The sequence below is a fragment of the Oncorhynchus masou genome, chromosome 6 (genome assembly GCF_036934945.1).
Source record: "Oncorhynchus masou masou isolate Uvic2021 chromosome 6, UVic_Omas_1.1, whole genome shotgun sequence".
Classification (NCBI taxonomy): Eukaryota; Metazoa; Chordata; class Actinopteri; order Salmoniformes; family Salmonidae; genus Oncorhynchus; species Oncorhynchus masou.
In genome coordinates this window covers 21,358,873-21,374,592 of record NC_088217.1, presented here as the reverse complement: position 1 = coordinate 21,374,592, position 15,720 = coordinate 21,358,873, and the positions used below count along the sequence as shown (strand labels likewise).

General features: G+C 42.2%; 1 protein-coding gene across 1 annotated transcript; it reads right to left on the bottom strand.

Annotated features, from left to right (window-relative positions):
* Positions 1 to 118: 118 nt before the first annotated feature.
* Positions 119 to 2,709, bottom strand: LOC135541024 (zinc finger protein 184-like). The gene is made up of 2 exons (XM_064967164.1): positions 2,339 to 2,709; positions 119 to 2,145 (listed from the first exon to the last, which is right to left on the bottom strand). Exons 1-2 carry the CDS (start codon positions 2,514 to 2,516, stop codon positions 1,391 to 1,393), a joined length of 933 nt encoding a protein of 310 aa, XP_064823236.1. The 5' UTR covers positions 2,517 to 2,709; the 3' UTR covers positions 119 to 1,390.
* Positions 2,710 to 15,720: the final 13,011 nt, after the last annotated feature.

Here is a 15,720-nt window from a genome sequence, read left to right as displayed (position 1 = left end):
ACTCTGGGCTAGAGTGCACGTTCCAATACCAGAGGGGGCACACTCTCTATATAAATTTTTTTGTGAGAAAACATTCAGTGAAAATGCGGTGGAAAGCAATTTGAACTTGCATTTTTTTTATTTAACCGCAATAGGTTTTTTGATGGGCACTTCGTCATCATGCACAGCCTTTTATCTGCAACGAGTCAATTTGATGGAAACACATCTCTGCTGGGAAAATATGCAGATTGTTTTTATGCAGATTTTTTTTTTTTTATATTCGCATGAAAATCTGTTGCAAATTGGATGGAAACCTAGCTACTGAGACATGAAAATGGTATCCACGAGTTCATCTGGGGAAGTAGATAAAGGGCATCATTGCCAAAAACTTGAAGTATCCCTTTAATGTTTAAGGTGTTGGTTTTAGTCACTGGACCCGGGCTGGACCAAGTCCTGGTCAGGGATACCCCCAAATTTGCTACATTGGTGTCAGATGTAGGATGGAAGCCTGTGGGGCCATCGGAGAGGCGTATCCACGTGAGGGACTCGGTACATAGAAGTGTGAGGACATGCTCTCCCGAAGGAAGGGGTTAGTGCAGTGACCTTAACCCAACACCTATCAACCCTATTCAAGAGGTTTGGCCCACTTGGCTTAACGGTTAATGTGTTGGCTTGAATCGGGTTCGAGTCCCGGTCGAGGCTACCACCTGAATTTGCTAAAGTAATGTAAATACAGTTCATGTCCATGTGTAAACCAATGCAAGAACAACATAACACATGGTCTGTGTGATTGAGCGATAAACAGTTTGATAAGATTAGCATTCCTTTAGAATCCATAGATTTTATATAGATTTTATAGGGTCTCTGTGATAATCTCCCTGATGTTTTAAAATACAGTTGGCTATCCTGTGATCTCCAGGGTCCAAGATCTGAAGGGCCTTCAGATTGACGTAGCAAGTCCAAGTCAAGCAATACTAATGGCTATGAAACACCCCAATGGAAAACAGACATGTTCAAACACCACAAAATATGCAATAAAGACATTCATGTACAATAGTCACGTTTTCTGTTTTAAGCAACACTATTCATACCACAACATGAACAGAGATTAGGCCTACATTTAGGGTCCAATGAGTGCCAAGAGTGAGTCAGTCCAAATATGTTTCTGAATGGATTTCATGTGTACATTGGTAAACAAGACTGTATAACAATTGTGGTCAATTTTGGCTAATGCTATTTCAACTGCCACAGGACAAACAAACAAATGCTGTCCTGCTGAACTGAGTGTAATGGTAGGCATAATATCTCCCACCCCTATAAATAAATAGCAAGAACACTTGTTTTCAAACAAAAAACAGCAATCTTTATTATTTTTTATTCATAGTTCGACACGAGAGAGGGTGCATCTCCCTCATAGGCCGGATAAATAGGCCTTGTGCCGATTGTGTGTTTTAAGGTGTCTGTTGACTTCGCCAGACTGACTGAAACATTTCCCACACTCTGGACAGCTGAATGGCCTCTCTCCTGTGTGTACCCTTAAATGTGTTCTAAGTTTGGACATATGATGAAAACTTTTCCCACAGACGTTGCACTGGTACGGCTTCTCATCAGGGTTCTTTTTCACAGTCTTCGCTGTGCATATTTTTTGCCCTCTCCTGGCACTCCTTGGTTGATTTGGCTGTGGTACCTCAAACTCAGAGGGAAGTCCATCACTGTCTATCTCATTGAAATATATACCATTTTCACTCTGAGCTTCAGCATTGTCTAGATTCATGGCATAGAAGGATTGTGGATTGCTTGGATCGGATATTTCAAAGCCCTGTCCTTCGGGTTCTGGTTTGATTGCTTCAGTTTTGTTGGCGGGGAGAGCCGGAGAGTTTCCCTCTCCAACCTCCACAGTTTGAATTTGGTAAAGATTTAAGGGCTGAGGCGAATCCTGATTATAGTCACTTTTCACACAGGAAGGAGTGAATATGGATTCTGTATCCGATTCCAGCCCTTGAAACTGATCTTCCAACTGACTGGTCCTGAGCTCCTGTTCCTCTTTAAACTGTGTTGGCTCTGGGTCCTCCTGGCCCAGACTGGGGCTCCACTCTTGTTCACAGTGCTGCTGATGCTTAGGGGAAACCTCCTCATCAGAGGCTATAAGCTGAATGGGCTGTTGTGCTAGCGAAGAGAAGAAAAGGAAGATGTAGTCAAAAATGATATGGTGGATAACAGTGCACTGTTCTGACATTCGCACGTACAGTACCACCATGGAGAGGGTGTTAAAATTACATTTACATTTAAACGATTAGATTTAAAATAAAATAATGATGAAACATTGTCACATTTCTAGGCTATCGGTCTGCTGCCTAACCTGGCGTTAACTGGAAAGCGACGTCCAGTAGCCCGCGAAGACGGTCATTCTCTGCCTTTGAACGAGTGATTTCTTCCTGGTATTCGATTAAAATATTTTCCACCTCTATAAATATTTCTTTAGCAGCTGCAGCTAATCTCTCACTTAAAAACACATTTAGCAGCTTCAATTTTGTCATTTTGTGAATAAAATACCACCGTATTGGCGTTTTAGGCAATGTTTCCAAATCGTAGTCCGATGGCTAGTAAACAGTCGAGAAACGTAGAATGCGTAGATTCTGGGTGCGTTCCAGATACACATTTTCGGTGCAAATTACTCATATCACAATGCGTAGTCATCTCAGGAACCACATTGATATAACAATCCTACCTAGAATCTTATGCATAAGGGTAAAATAGGAGGGAAATTAAAACAGCAAGAAAACTCGTTCTATGTGTTACATATTTGTTCCACTCTCTGAATGCTAATAGGCTACTCCCATATAGCTGACTTGCCTACTTAAATTAAAGTTAAAGAAAGAAAAAATGTATAGACACTAATCCTTTGGTAAGTAGAGGGGTTGAAGCGACACTGTGACAATGGCCATGTTCGAGCACATCAAAGCAACTACTGACTGACTGATCTACAAATCATAAATAACACTCATTATTATTTGTAGATCAGTCAGTCACAATTTACCCACAATACATTGTGGTTTTGAGCCTCTCGAACAAGGCCATTATCAGCACCTTATCAGGGAGCTGTATATAATGAGATGCTTTTGCCTCCACCCTAACAATGGGAGTTGTCCCAAAGGCAGGAGACAAGCTTAGGTCCAAAATAAGCCCATAGAAACACATTTGTTTATTTTGGCAAGAGTGAAACCTCTGGCTCGTCCTCTCTCACCTGATCCATGACTATGGGCTCGATTGAGTGGTAAGAGAAAAGCAACCGACTGTAGGTGAAAGTCGAGGAGTGAAGTCTGGGAAGGTGCATTTGCGACAGCCGAAAGTCGGACTGTGGTTTTCCAACAAGGTAGAGATGAACATGGCAGTGTTGCCATTGTTTATAAAAGTTTCTTTATAATGTTGAAATTAACATGCCTCTAACCCCCCTATCACACACTCACAAACTAAACTCGTGTGTGTGTACAATCATTGAGAGAGCCTCAAATATCATTAATTTGTTTATATCCACTGTATGAATCGCAGCAAAGATGGTTCTTGTTTCAGTCATGTCTTTGGTCATGTTCAGGTGGGTCAAACAAAAACACCCTAATGATTGGTTGACAATAGAGCCTCCCACATTGCAGGCTGAAGGATGAAGTTGGTGAAGACCAAATGCAGAAACTGGCAGTCAAAACATAGTGGCCTTTAATCACATTATTTCGGTAAAGTTTATGAATTCGACATGTAGACTGAAGTTGGACAATTTTTAACCCCATAATACAAAACACTTTGAAAGGCGTTACCGCCGATGGTCACCGACTTGACAAAATTGATCTGTTCGAACACACCCAATGGGTGGACTGATATTGCAGCCGACTTTAAAGGGGTTAAGTCTAGATGAGATACAGATTTTGTCAAATTTGGTTTCAAAATTAGATTTTTTTGTGCATTTACTTAACCCTTTTCCTAATCTTAACCTAATTTTACAAAACCTGCTACGAAAAGTACATTTTGCCAAAAACTGTATTCTTTTTTATTTTAAAAACGAGACTGACTAATCTACAAATCACCTTCCTTCATAAATAACTACTCAATGTTAGTTGTAGATTAGCCAGTCAGTCACAATTTACCCATGACACATCACGGTTTTGATGCCGTCGAACACGGCCATTCTCAGACGCTAGATACGTCAATTTATTTTCCATTTTTTACGATAATCCCGTAGTAGCGCCCATGTCAGCGGGATACACGGGTGTCATCCAGAAACAACCTCTCACTAAATCTTGAGGATGTTGGGGTTGTTTCTGGATAAAGCCAGTAGCCATATGGAAAACCAGAATGAATAGAGTTCAGGAATATAATAGCTCAATGTAAGACTAGAGATCATGATGAATAAGTTCTGAAATAGATATAGGCTCAAATCAAATGAGTCCATTATCTCAAAATCAAATAAAAAGTATATTGGTCACATGCAGATGTTATTGCGGGTGTAGCGAAATGCTTGTGTTTCTAACTCAAACAGTGCAGTAATATCTAACAATTTCACAACAATACACACCTAAAGTAAAGGAATGGAATTAAGAATATATAAATGTCGGAGATGCATAGACTAAAATACAGTAGAATAGAATACAGTATATACATATGAGATGAGTAATGCAAAATAGGTAAACATTATTAAAGTGACTAGTGTTCCATGTTTAAAGTGGCCAGTAATTTAAAGTCTATGTACAGTAGGGAGAACAAGTATTTGATACATTGATGATTTTGCAGGTTTTCCTACTTACAAAGCATGTAGAGGTCTGTAATTTTTTATCATAGGTACACTTCAACTGTGAGAGAGGGAATCTAAAACAAAAATCCAGAAAATCACATTGTATGATTTTTAAGTAATTAATTTGCAATTTATTGCATGACATAAGTATTTGATCACCTACCAACCAGTAAGAATTCTGGCTCTCACAGACCTGTTAGTTTTTCTTTAAGAAGCCCACCTGTTCTCCACTCATTACCTGTATTAACTGCACCTGTTTGAACTCGTTACCTGTATAAAAGACACCTGTCCACACACTCAATCAAACAGACTCCAACCGCTCAACAATGGCCAAGACCAGAGAGCTGTGTAAGGACATCAGGGTTAAATTGTAGACCTGCACAAGGCTGGGATGGGCTACAGGACAATAGGCAAGCAGCTTGGTGAGAAGGCAACAACTGTTGGCGCAATTATTAGAAAATGGAAGAAGTTCAAGATGACAGTCAATCACCCTCGGTCTGGGGCTCCATGCAAGATCTCACCTCGTGGGGCATCAATGACCATGAGGAAGGTGAGGGATCAGCCCAGAACTACACGGCAGGACCTGGTCAATGACCTGAAGAGAGCTGGGACCACAGTCTCAAAGAAAACCATTAGTAACACACTACGCCGTCATGGATTAAAATCCTGCAGCGGACGCAAGGTCCCCCCTGCTCAAGCCAGTGCATGTCCAGGCCCGTCCGTCTGAAGTTTGCCAATGACCATCTGGAAGATCCAGAGGAGGAATTGGAGAAGGTCATGTGGTCTGATGAGACAAAAATAGATATTTTTGGTTTAAACGTCACTCGCCATGTTTGGAGGAAGAAGAAGGATGAGTACAACCCCAAGAACACCATCCCAACCGTGAAGCATGGAAGTGGAAACATCATTCTTTGGGGATGATTTCTGCAAAGGGGACAGGACGACTGCACCGTGTTGAGGAGAGGATGGATGGGGTCATGTATCGCGAGATCTTGGCCAACAACCTCCTTCCCTCAGTAAGAGCATTGAAGATGGGTCGTGGCTGGGTCTTCCAGCATGACAACGACCCGAAACACACAGCCAGGGCAACTAAGGAGTGGCTCTGTAAGAAGCACTCCTGGAGTGGCCTAGCCAGTCTCCAGACATGAACCCAATAGAGAATCTTTGGAGGGAGCTGAAAGTCCGTATTGCCCTGTGACAGCCCCGAAACCTGAAGGATCTGGAGGAGGTCTGTATGGAGGAGTGGGCCAAAATCCCTGCTGCAGTGTGTGCAAACCTGGTCAAGAACTACAGGAAACGTATGATCTCTGTAATTGCAAATAAAGGTTTCTGTACCAAATTAAGTTCTGCTTTTCGGATGTATCAAATACTTATGTCATGCAATAAAATGCAAATTAATTACTTAAAAATCATAGTTATTTTTCTGGATTTTTGTTTTAGATTCCGTCTCTCATAGTTGAAGTGTACCTATGATTAAAAAAGTACAGACCTCTACATGCTTTGTCAGTAGGAAAACCTGCAAAATCGTCAGTGTATCAAATACTTGTTCTCCCCACTGTATATAAGGCAGCAGTCTCTAAGGTGCCACTTAGGGCTATTGAACAGTCTGATGGCCTTGCAATAGAAGCTGTTTTTCAGTCTCTCGGTCCCAGCTTTGATGCACCTGTACTGACCTCGTCTTCTGGATGATTGTGGGGTGAACAGGCAGTGGCTCGGGTGGTTGATGTCCTTAATGATCTTTTTGGCCTAGTAGTTTGATCTTTTTTGGCAGGTAGTTTTCCACTGGTAGTTTGTCCCCCTTGCGGTTGCGGGTGGTGCAGTTGCCGTACCAGGAAGTGATACAGCCTGACAGGATGCTCTCAATTGTGCATATGTAAAAGTTGGTGAGGGTTTAAGGTGCCAAGCCAAATTTCTTCAGCCTCCTGAGTGACCATCGGGTTCTTGGTCACCACCCTGATTAAAGTCCTTCTCCCCCGATTGCTCAGTTTGGAGGGGCGGCCAGCTCTAGGAAGAGTCTTTGTGGTTCCAAACTTCTTTCATTTGAGGATAATACAGTGACACCGTCGCGGCCCTTTAACAAGGACTGCACCCCCCCCTTCTTTGTTGCTGACATGAGTATAACATTTAAATGTGTTAACCCTCGCAAGGCTTCTGGCCCAGACAGCATCCCTAACCGCTTCCTCAAAGCATGCGCAGACCAACTGGCTGGTGTGTTTACGGACATATTCAATCACTCCCTATCCCGGTCTGTTATCCCCACATGCTTCAAGACGGCTACCATTTTTCCTGTACCCAAGAAGGCAAGATACTAGTCAAGGATCATATCACCTCCACCTTACCGGCCCCCCTAGACCCACTTCAATTTGCATACCTCCCCAACAGGTCCACAGACGACGTAATTGCCATCACGCTATACACTGTCCTATCCCATCTGGACAAAAGGAATACCTACTGTATGTAAGAATGTTGTTAATTGACCACAGCTCAGCATTCAAGACCATAGAACCCTCCAAGCTCATCATCAAGCTGGAGTACCTGGGTCTCAACTCCGCCCTGTGCAATTGGGTCCTGGACTTTCTGAAGGGCCGCCCCCTCAACACTGGGGCCCCACAAGGTTGTGTGCTCAGCCCCCTACTGTAGTCCCTGTTCACACACGACTGCATGGCCATGTATGCCCCCAACTCAATCATCAAGTCTGCAGACGACACAACAGTAGTGGGCTTAATTACCAACAACAACGAGACAACCTACAGGGAGGAGGTGAGGGCACTCGGAGAGAGGTGTCAGGAAAACAACCTCTCACTCAATGTCAACAAATCAAAGGAGATGATCGTGGGGCTCAGGAAACAGCAGAGGGAACCCCCCCCCCCACCCCACCCCTATCCACATCGAAGGGTCAGCAGTGGAGGAGGTGGAACACTTCAGATTCCTCGGGTAACACATCACAGACAAACTGAAATGGTTCACTCACGCAGACAGTGAAGAAGGCACAGCAGCGCCTCTTCAACCTCAGGAGGCTGAATAAATTCAGCTTGTCACAACAAACCCTGACAAACTTTTACAGATGCACAATCGATAGCATCCTGTCGGGCTGTATCACTGCCTGGTATGGTAACTGCACCGCCCTAAACCACAAGGCTCTCCAGAGAGTGGTGCGGTCTGCATAATGCATCACCGGGGGCAAACTACTTCCCCTCCTTGACACCTACAGCACCTGATGTCACAGAAAGGCCAAAAAGATCATCAAGGACAACAACCACTAGAGCCACTGCCTGTTCACACCGTTACCATCCAGAAGGCGAGGTCAGTACAGGTGCATCAAAACTGGGACCAAGAGACTGAAAAACAGCTATTTCAATGACATCAGACTGTTATACAGCAATCACTAACTCAGAGAGGCTGCTGCCTACATTGAGACCCAATCACTGGCCACTTTAATAAATTGATCACTTGTCACTTTAACAATGAACTCTAAATAATGCCACTTTAATAATGTTTACATATCCTAAATTACTCATATCACGTGTATACTGTATTTTATACCATCTATTGCACATTGCCTATGCCGTTCAGCCTATGTTCATCCATATACTTACATGTACATATTCTCATTTACCCCTTTAGATTTGTGTGTATTAGGCAGTTGTTGGGGAATTCTTAGATTACTTGTTAGATATTACTGCACTGTCGGAACTAGAAGCACAAGTTAATGCGAGTGTTGCAAATGCATCTGCTAACCATGTGTATGTGACACATTTGATTTGATGAAACCAAGATTGAACTCTTTGGCCTGAATGCCAAGCATCACGTCTGGAAGAAACCTGGCACCATCCCTACGGTGAAGCATGGTGGAGGCAGCATCATGCTGTGGGGATGTTTTTCAGTGGCAGGGACTGGGAGACTCGTCAGGATCGAGGGAAAGGTGAACGGAGCAAAGTACAGAGAGAAGCTTGATGAAAACCAGCTCCAGAGTGCTTAGGACCTCCGACTGGGGGCGAATATTCACCTTCCAACAGGACAAGACCCTAAGCACATAGTCAAGACAACGAAGACAACACTGGAGTGGCTTTGGGACAAGTCTCTAAATGTCCTTCAGTGGCCCATCCAGAGCCTGGACTTAAACCCTATCGAACATCTCTGGAGAGTCCTGAAAATGGCTGTGCAGCAACGCTCCCCATTCAACCTAACAGAGCTTGAGAGGATCTGCAAAGAAGACTGGGAGAAACTCCCCAAATATATATGTGCCAAGCTTGTAGCGTCATACCCAAGAACACGCAACAAGCCTTGATGACAGCTTTGCACACTCTTGGCATTCACTCAACCGTTTGGTGAGGTAGTCATCTAGAATGCATTTCAAGAAGACTCGAATAATGGGTCTGAATACTAATGTAAATGTGAAACATATATATGTATATGTGTGTATGTACCAGTCAAAAGTTAGGACACACCTAATCATTCAAGGGTTTTTCTTTATTTTTACAATTTTCTACATTGTCTAATAATATTGAAGACATCAAAACTATGAAATAACACATATGTAAATCATGTAACCAAAAACAAAAGTGTTAAACAAATCAAATATATTTTAGATTCTTCAAAGTAGCCACCATTTGCCTTGATGACTGCCAAGCTTACCCTAGTAAAACTGACTATCCTACCGATCCTCGACTTCGGCGATGTCATCTACAAAATTGCTTCCAACACTCTTCTCTGCAAACTGGATGCAGTTTATCACAGTGCCATCCGTTTTGTCACTAAAGCACCTTATACTACCCACCACTGCGACTTGTATGCTCTAGTCGGCTGGCCCTCGCTACATATTCGTCGCAAGACCCACTGGCTCCAGGTCGTCTACAAGGCCATGCTAGGTAAAGCTCCGCCTTATCTCAGTTCACTGGTCACGATGGCAACACCCATCCGTAGCACGCGCTCCAGCAGGTGTATCTCACTGATCATCCCTAAAGCCAACACCTCATTCGGCCGCCTTTCGTTCCAGTACTCTGCTGCCTGTGACTGGAACGAATTGCAAAAATCGCTGAAGTTGGAGACCTTTATCTCCCTCACCAACTTCAAACATCAGCTATCTGAGCAGCTAACCGATCGCTGCAGCTGTACATAATCTATTGGTAAATAGCCCACCCATTTTCACCTACCTCATCCCCACAGTTTTTATTTATTTACTTTTCTGCTCTTTTGCACACCAATATCTCTACCTGTACATGATCATTTATCAATCCAGTGTTAATCTGCAATATTGTAATTATTCGCCTACCTCCTCATGCCTTTTGCACACATTGTATATAGACTCCCCTTTTTTCTACTGTGTTATTGACTTGTTAATTGTTTACTCCATGTGTAACTCTGTGTTGTCTGTTCACACTGCTATGCTTTATCTTGGCCAGGTCGCAGTTGTAAATGAGAACTTGTTCTCAACTAGCCTACCTGGTTAAATAAAGGTGAAATAAAAAAATAAAAAATAAAAAATGACAGCTTTGCACACTCTTGACATTCTCTTAACCAGTTTGAGGTAGTCATGTGGAATGCATTTCAATTAACAGGTTTGCCTTGTTAAAGTTACTTTGTGGAATTTCTTTCCTTAATGCGTTTGAGCCAATCAGTTGTCCAAATGTTTGGCTATGGAGTTATATCTGTGTTTTCAGCTAAAAAGGGGAAAATCTGACTTATTTGTTCTATGAATGTGAATCTGAGAGAATTTTGGGAAAACCTTGCAGAATACGTATTTAACTTTTTGAACACTACCCACTACCCACTACCCATCATCCCCCTCTTCAAAGGTGGGGACACTCTTGACCCAAACTGCTACAGACCTATATCTATCCTACCATGCCTTTCTAAGGTCTTCGAAAGCCAAGTCAACAAACAGATTACCGACCATTTCGAATCTCACCATACCTTCTCTGCTATGCAATCTGGTTTCAGATCTGGTCATGGGTGCACCTCAGCCACGCTCAAGGTCCTAAACGATATCTTAACCGCCATCGATAAGAAACATTACTGTGCAGCCGTGTTCATTGATCTAGCCAAGGCTTTTGACTCTGTCAATCACCACATCCTCATCGGCAGACTCGACAGCCTTGGTTTCTCAAATGATTGCATCGCCTGGTTCACAAACTACTTCTCTGATAGAGTTCAGTGTGTCAAATCGGAGGGTCTGCTGTCCGGACCTCTGGCAGTCTCTATGGGGGTCAGGGTTAAACTCTCTTCTCTGTATACATCAATGAGGTCGCTCTTGCTGCTGGTGAGTCTCTGAACGCCGACACCATTCTGTATACTTCTGGCCCTTCTTTGGACGCTGTGTTAACAACCCTCCAGGCAAGCTTCAATGCCATACAACTCTCCTTCCGTGGCCTCCAATTGCTCTTAAATACAAGTAAAACTAAATCCATGCTCTTCAACCGATCGCTACCCGCACCTGCCCGCCTGTCCAACATCACTACTCTGGACGGCTCTGACTTAGAATACGTGGACAACTACAAATACTTAGGTGTCTGGTTAGACTGTAAACTCTCCTTCCAGACCCATATCAAATATCTCCAATCCAAAGTTAAATCTATAATTGGCTTCCTATTTCGCAACAAAGCATCCTTCACTCATGCTGACAAACATACCCTTGTAAAACTGATCATCCTACCAATCCTCGACTTTGGCGACGTCATTTACAAAATAGCCTCTAATACCCTACTCAACAAATTGGATGCAGTCTATCACAGTGCAATCCGTTTTGTCACCAAAGCCCCATATACTACCTACCATTGCGACCTATACGCTCTCGTTGGCTGGCCCTCGCTTCATACTCGTCGCCAAACCCACTGGCTCCATGTCATCTACAAGACCCTGCTAGGTAAAGTCCCCCCTTATCTCAGCCGCTGGACACCATAGCATCTCCCACCTGTAGCACATGCTCCAGCAGGTATATCTCTCTAGTCACCCCCAAAACCAATTCTTTCTTTGGCCGCCTCTCCTTCCAGTTCTCTGCTGCCAATGACTGGAACGAACTACAAAAATCTCTGAAACTGGAAACACTTATCTCCCTCACTAGCTTTAAGCACCAACTGTCAGAGCAGCTCACAGATTACTGCACCTGTACATAGCCCACCTATATTTTAGCCCAAACAACTACCTCTTTCCCTACTGTATTTAATTTATTTATTTATTTTGCTCCTTTGCACCCCATTATTTTTATTTCTACTTTGCACATTCTTCCATTGCAAATCTACCATTCCAGTGTTTTACTTGCTATATTGTATTTACTTTGCCACCATGGCCTTTTTTTGCCTTTACCTCCCTTATCTCACCTCATTTGCTCATCGTATATAGACTTTATACTGTATTATTGACTGTATGTTTGTTTTACTCCATGTGTAACTCTGTGTCGTTGTATGTGTCGAACTGCTTTGCTTTATCTTGGCCAGGTCGCAATTGTAAATGAGAACTTGTTCTCAACTTGCCTACCTGGATAAATAAAGGTGAAATAAATAAAAAATAAATAAAATGTTTTTGACATGAAGGATATATTATGTTACTATTGCAATGATAACAAGACCATTGAAAGGATTGTCAATTTTTTTATTATTCTTGTTGTCAAATACTTTATACACCAAACAAATTCCAGAATTCTATACCGAAATTACAAATATTTTTGATTGAATTGAATCTTGTTAAGACATTATCCCTAGTTAATAACAATAATAATATCTCATTATAATGACTCAGGAAGATGTTTTCAGAGTGGACACAATTGCACTAGAATTGTCTTTAAAAAAAAATATGTATACAATTGTTTTGTATGTATTTAGTATTTTCCTGTTTATACCTGTGTTGTGTTAGACATGTTTGATGTAGCGATGTAAGTTGTTGATAGTTTTGTATTATGATTATTTTGTTTAAATACATAAATAAAAAATGCAGAGAGAGAAAGTTACATACAGTGCTTAATTTGTAAATCAGGAAGTGCCAAAACAAAAAAATCAAAAAATGGGGCAGAGAGAGCAAGCCACTCTTCTCCCCCAATGCGCTCAAGAGAAAAATGCATTCTGATGTATAACATTTTGAAATGCAATTGTAGGAATAAATCATGTTTAGTGGCACCAGTGAAACCAGGGGAAAATGTTAGGCTGGAGACCTGCAATAGTAATTAACACTTATGGTCAATGTGGCCTCAGGGCAATTTGTATTATTCTGTATGTAAATCTGTGACAGTACATAAGATCCACTCTCAGCGAAGTGTCAGCCTCCTGGCAAAGGCACCCAGGTTTTTAGCAAATATCTCCTGGTACTTGATAAAGTTCATAATGCCTTTGACCTTAACATGGGCCCCAGGACCACTGTAAGCAAAATAGCCCCACAGTACCAGGACATTTAAGCCAAAAACTTGCTTCCCTCTGCCAGGAGGCTGACATTTGCCCGCAAGTGGATCTTCCAGCAAGACAATAATCCAAAGCACACTTCAAAATCCACAAAGAAGTGGTTAATTGACCACAAAATCAATATTTTGTAACGGCCATCTCAGTCTCCGGACTTCAACCCAATTGAAAACCTGTGGTTGGAATTGAAGAGGGCAGTCCATAATCGCAGATGAAGGATATCAAGTATTTTTAATGTCTTTCAATGTGTTTGTTACTGAGAAATTAAAAGTGAGCTGGAGTTAGCTAGCTCCAGTTCAGATATGGGGCAGAACACATTCTCATTTGGAAAACAGGGGGATTAAACAAGACTGACCGTGATGGTTTGAGGAAATTTAGCCAGGACCCGGAGAACACCCCTACTCTTCGATAAGTGGAGGATGTCAGAGAGTCATTACAGTAATTGTTAACTAAATATTTGACTTGGTTTGCAAACAATTTGAAAATGTAAAAACTAGTCTTTCAATGTGTTTGTTACTGAGAAATTAAAAGTGATGGCTGTTCAGATATGGGGCAGTGGAAAAAACAATAACAGACTACGAGGAGGAAATTTCCCGCTCAAAGGAGGATGTCAACAAAGGCTACTGGACTTGGTTTGCAAACTCGAAATGAAATTACACAAACCGGGTTTGCTGCAATCTCTCTCTCTCTGTCTCTCTGTCTCTCTGTCTCTGTGTGTGTACATTTTTGCGAGAGTGTGTTTGTGTGTGAGAGAGAGAGATAGATACTGCAGTGGGTATAGCTCTCACTAATGGATATGTTTGTTATTGAGCATAAGCATACACCATACACTACCGGTCAAAAGTTTTAGAACACCTACTCATTCAAGGGTTTTTCTTAATTTTTACTATTTTCTACATTGTAGAATAATAGTGAAGACATCAAAACTATGAAATAACACATATGGAATCATCAGCCATCCTTTCCTTGATGACAGCTTTGCACACTCTTGGCATTCTCTCAACCAACTTGATGAGATAGTCATCTGGAATGCATTTCAATTAACAGGTGGGCCTTGTTAAAAGTTCATTTGTGGAATTTCATTCCTTCTTAATGCGCTTGAGCCAATCAGTTGTGTTGTGACACAGTAGAGGTAGTATACAGAAGATAGCCCTATTTGGTAAAAGTCCATATTATGGCAAGAACAGCTCAAATAAGCAAAGAGAAATGACAGTCGATCATTACTTTAAGACATGAAGGTTAGCCAATTCAGAAAATGTTAAGAACTTTGAAAGTTTCTTCAAGTGCAGTTGCAGCGCTACATCAAGCGCTATGATGAAACTGGTTCTCATGAGGACCGCCACAGGAATGGAAGACCCAGTTACCTCTGCTGCAGAGGATAAGTTCATTAGAGTTACCAGCCACAGAAATTGCAGCCCAAATAAATGCTTCACAGAGTTCAAGTAACAGACACATCTTAACATCAACTGTTCAGAGGAGACTGTGTGAATGAGGCCTTCATGGTCGAATTTCTGCAATGAAACCACTACTAAAGGACACCAATAAGAAGAAGGAACATGCTTGGGCCAAGAAACATGAGCAATGGACATTAGACCAGTGGAAAATTGTCCTTTGGTCTGGAGTCCAAATTGGAGATTTTTGGTTCCAACCGCCGTGTCTTTGTGAGACGCATTGTGGGTGAATTGATGGTCTCTGCATGTGTATTTCCCACGGTAAAGCATGGAGGAGGATGTGTTATGGTGTGGGGGTGCTTTGCTGGTGACACAGTCAGTGATTTATTTAGGATTCAAGGCACACTTAACTAGCATGGCTACCACAACATTCTGCAGCAATTTGCCATCCCATCTGGTTTGTGCTTAGTTTGTTTTTCAACAGAACAATGACACAACACACCTCCAGGCTGTGTAAGGGCTATTTTACCAAGAAGGAGAGTGATGGAATGCTGCAGCAGATGACCTGGCCTCCACAATCTCCCGACCTCAACCCAATTAAGATGGTTTGGGATGAGTCGGTCCACAGAGTGAAGGAAAAGCAGCCAACAAGTGTGCAGCCTATGTGAGAACTCCTTCAAGACTGTTGGAAAAGCATTCCAGGTGAAGTTGGTTGAGAGAATGCCAAGAGTATGCAAAGCTGCCATCAAGACAAAGGGTGACTATTTGAAGAATCTCAAATATAAAATATATTTGATTTGTTGAACACTTTTTTGGTTACTACATGATTCCATCTGTTATTTCACAGTTATAATGTCTTCACTATTATTATACAAAGTAGAACATAGTAAAGATAAAGAAAAACCCTTGAATGAGTAGGTGTTCTAAAACTTTTGACCAGTAGTGTATGTTAGCCTACTTGTTATGTTACTTCCCCCAGACCTATTAATGTCTTGAAGAGGAGGTTCCCAATGAGCAGCATCGTCTGGGCCAGACCTGCATCAGCTCACTTTCCATGTCCTTGAAGAGGAGGTTCCCGTGTGAAAATGAGCAGCAGCCCTCACATCTTCCCCAAACCTAGATTGTGGAGACTTTCTACCAACACAAACATCTGAATCTTGATGGGCCAGGAGGAACCAAATAGTGA

What these genes read in the sequence shown, in the direction of transcription:
- LOC135541024 (XM_064967164.1), bottom strand. Translation starts at nt 2,516, where the DNA reads ATGACAAAATTGAAGCTGCTAAATGTGTTTTTAAGTGAGAGATTAGCT. An exon ending in CGCTTTCCAGTTAACGCCAG is followed by an intron (nt 2,146 to 2,338) that starts GTTAGGCAGCAG and finishes TCTCTTCGCTAG; the next exon opens with CACAACAGCCCATTCAGCTT.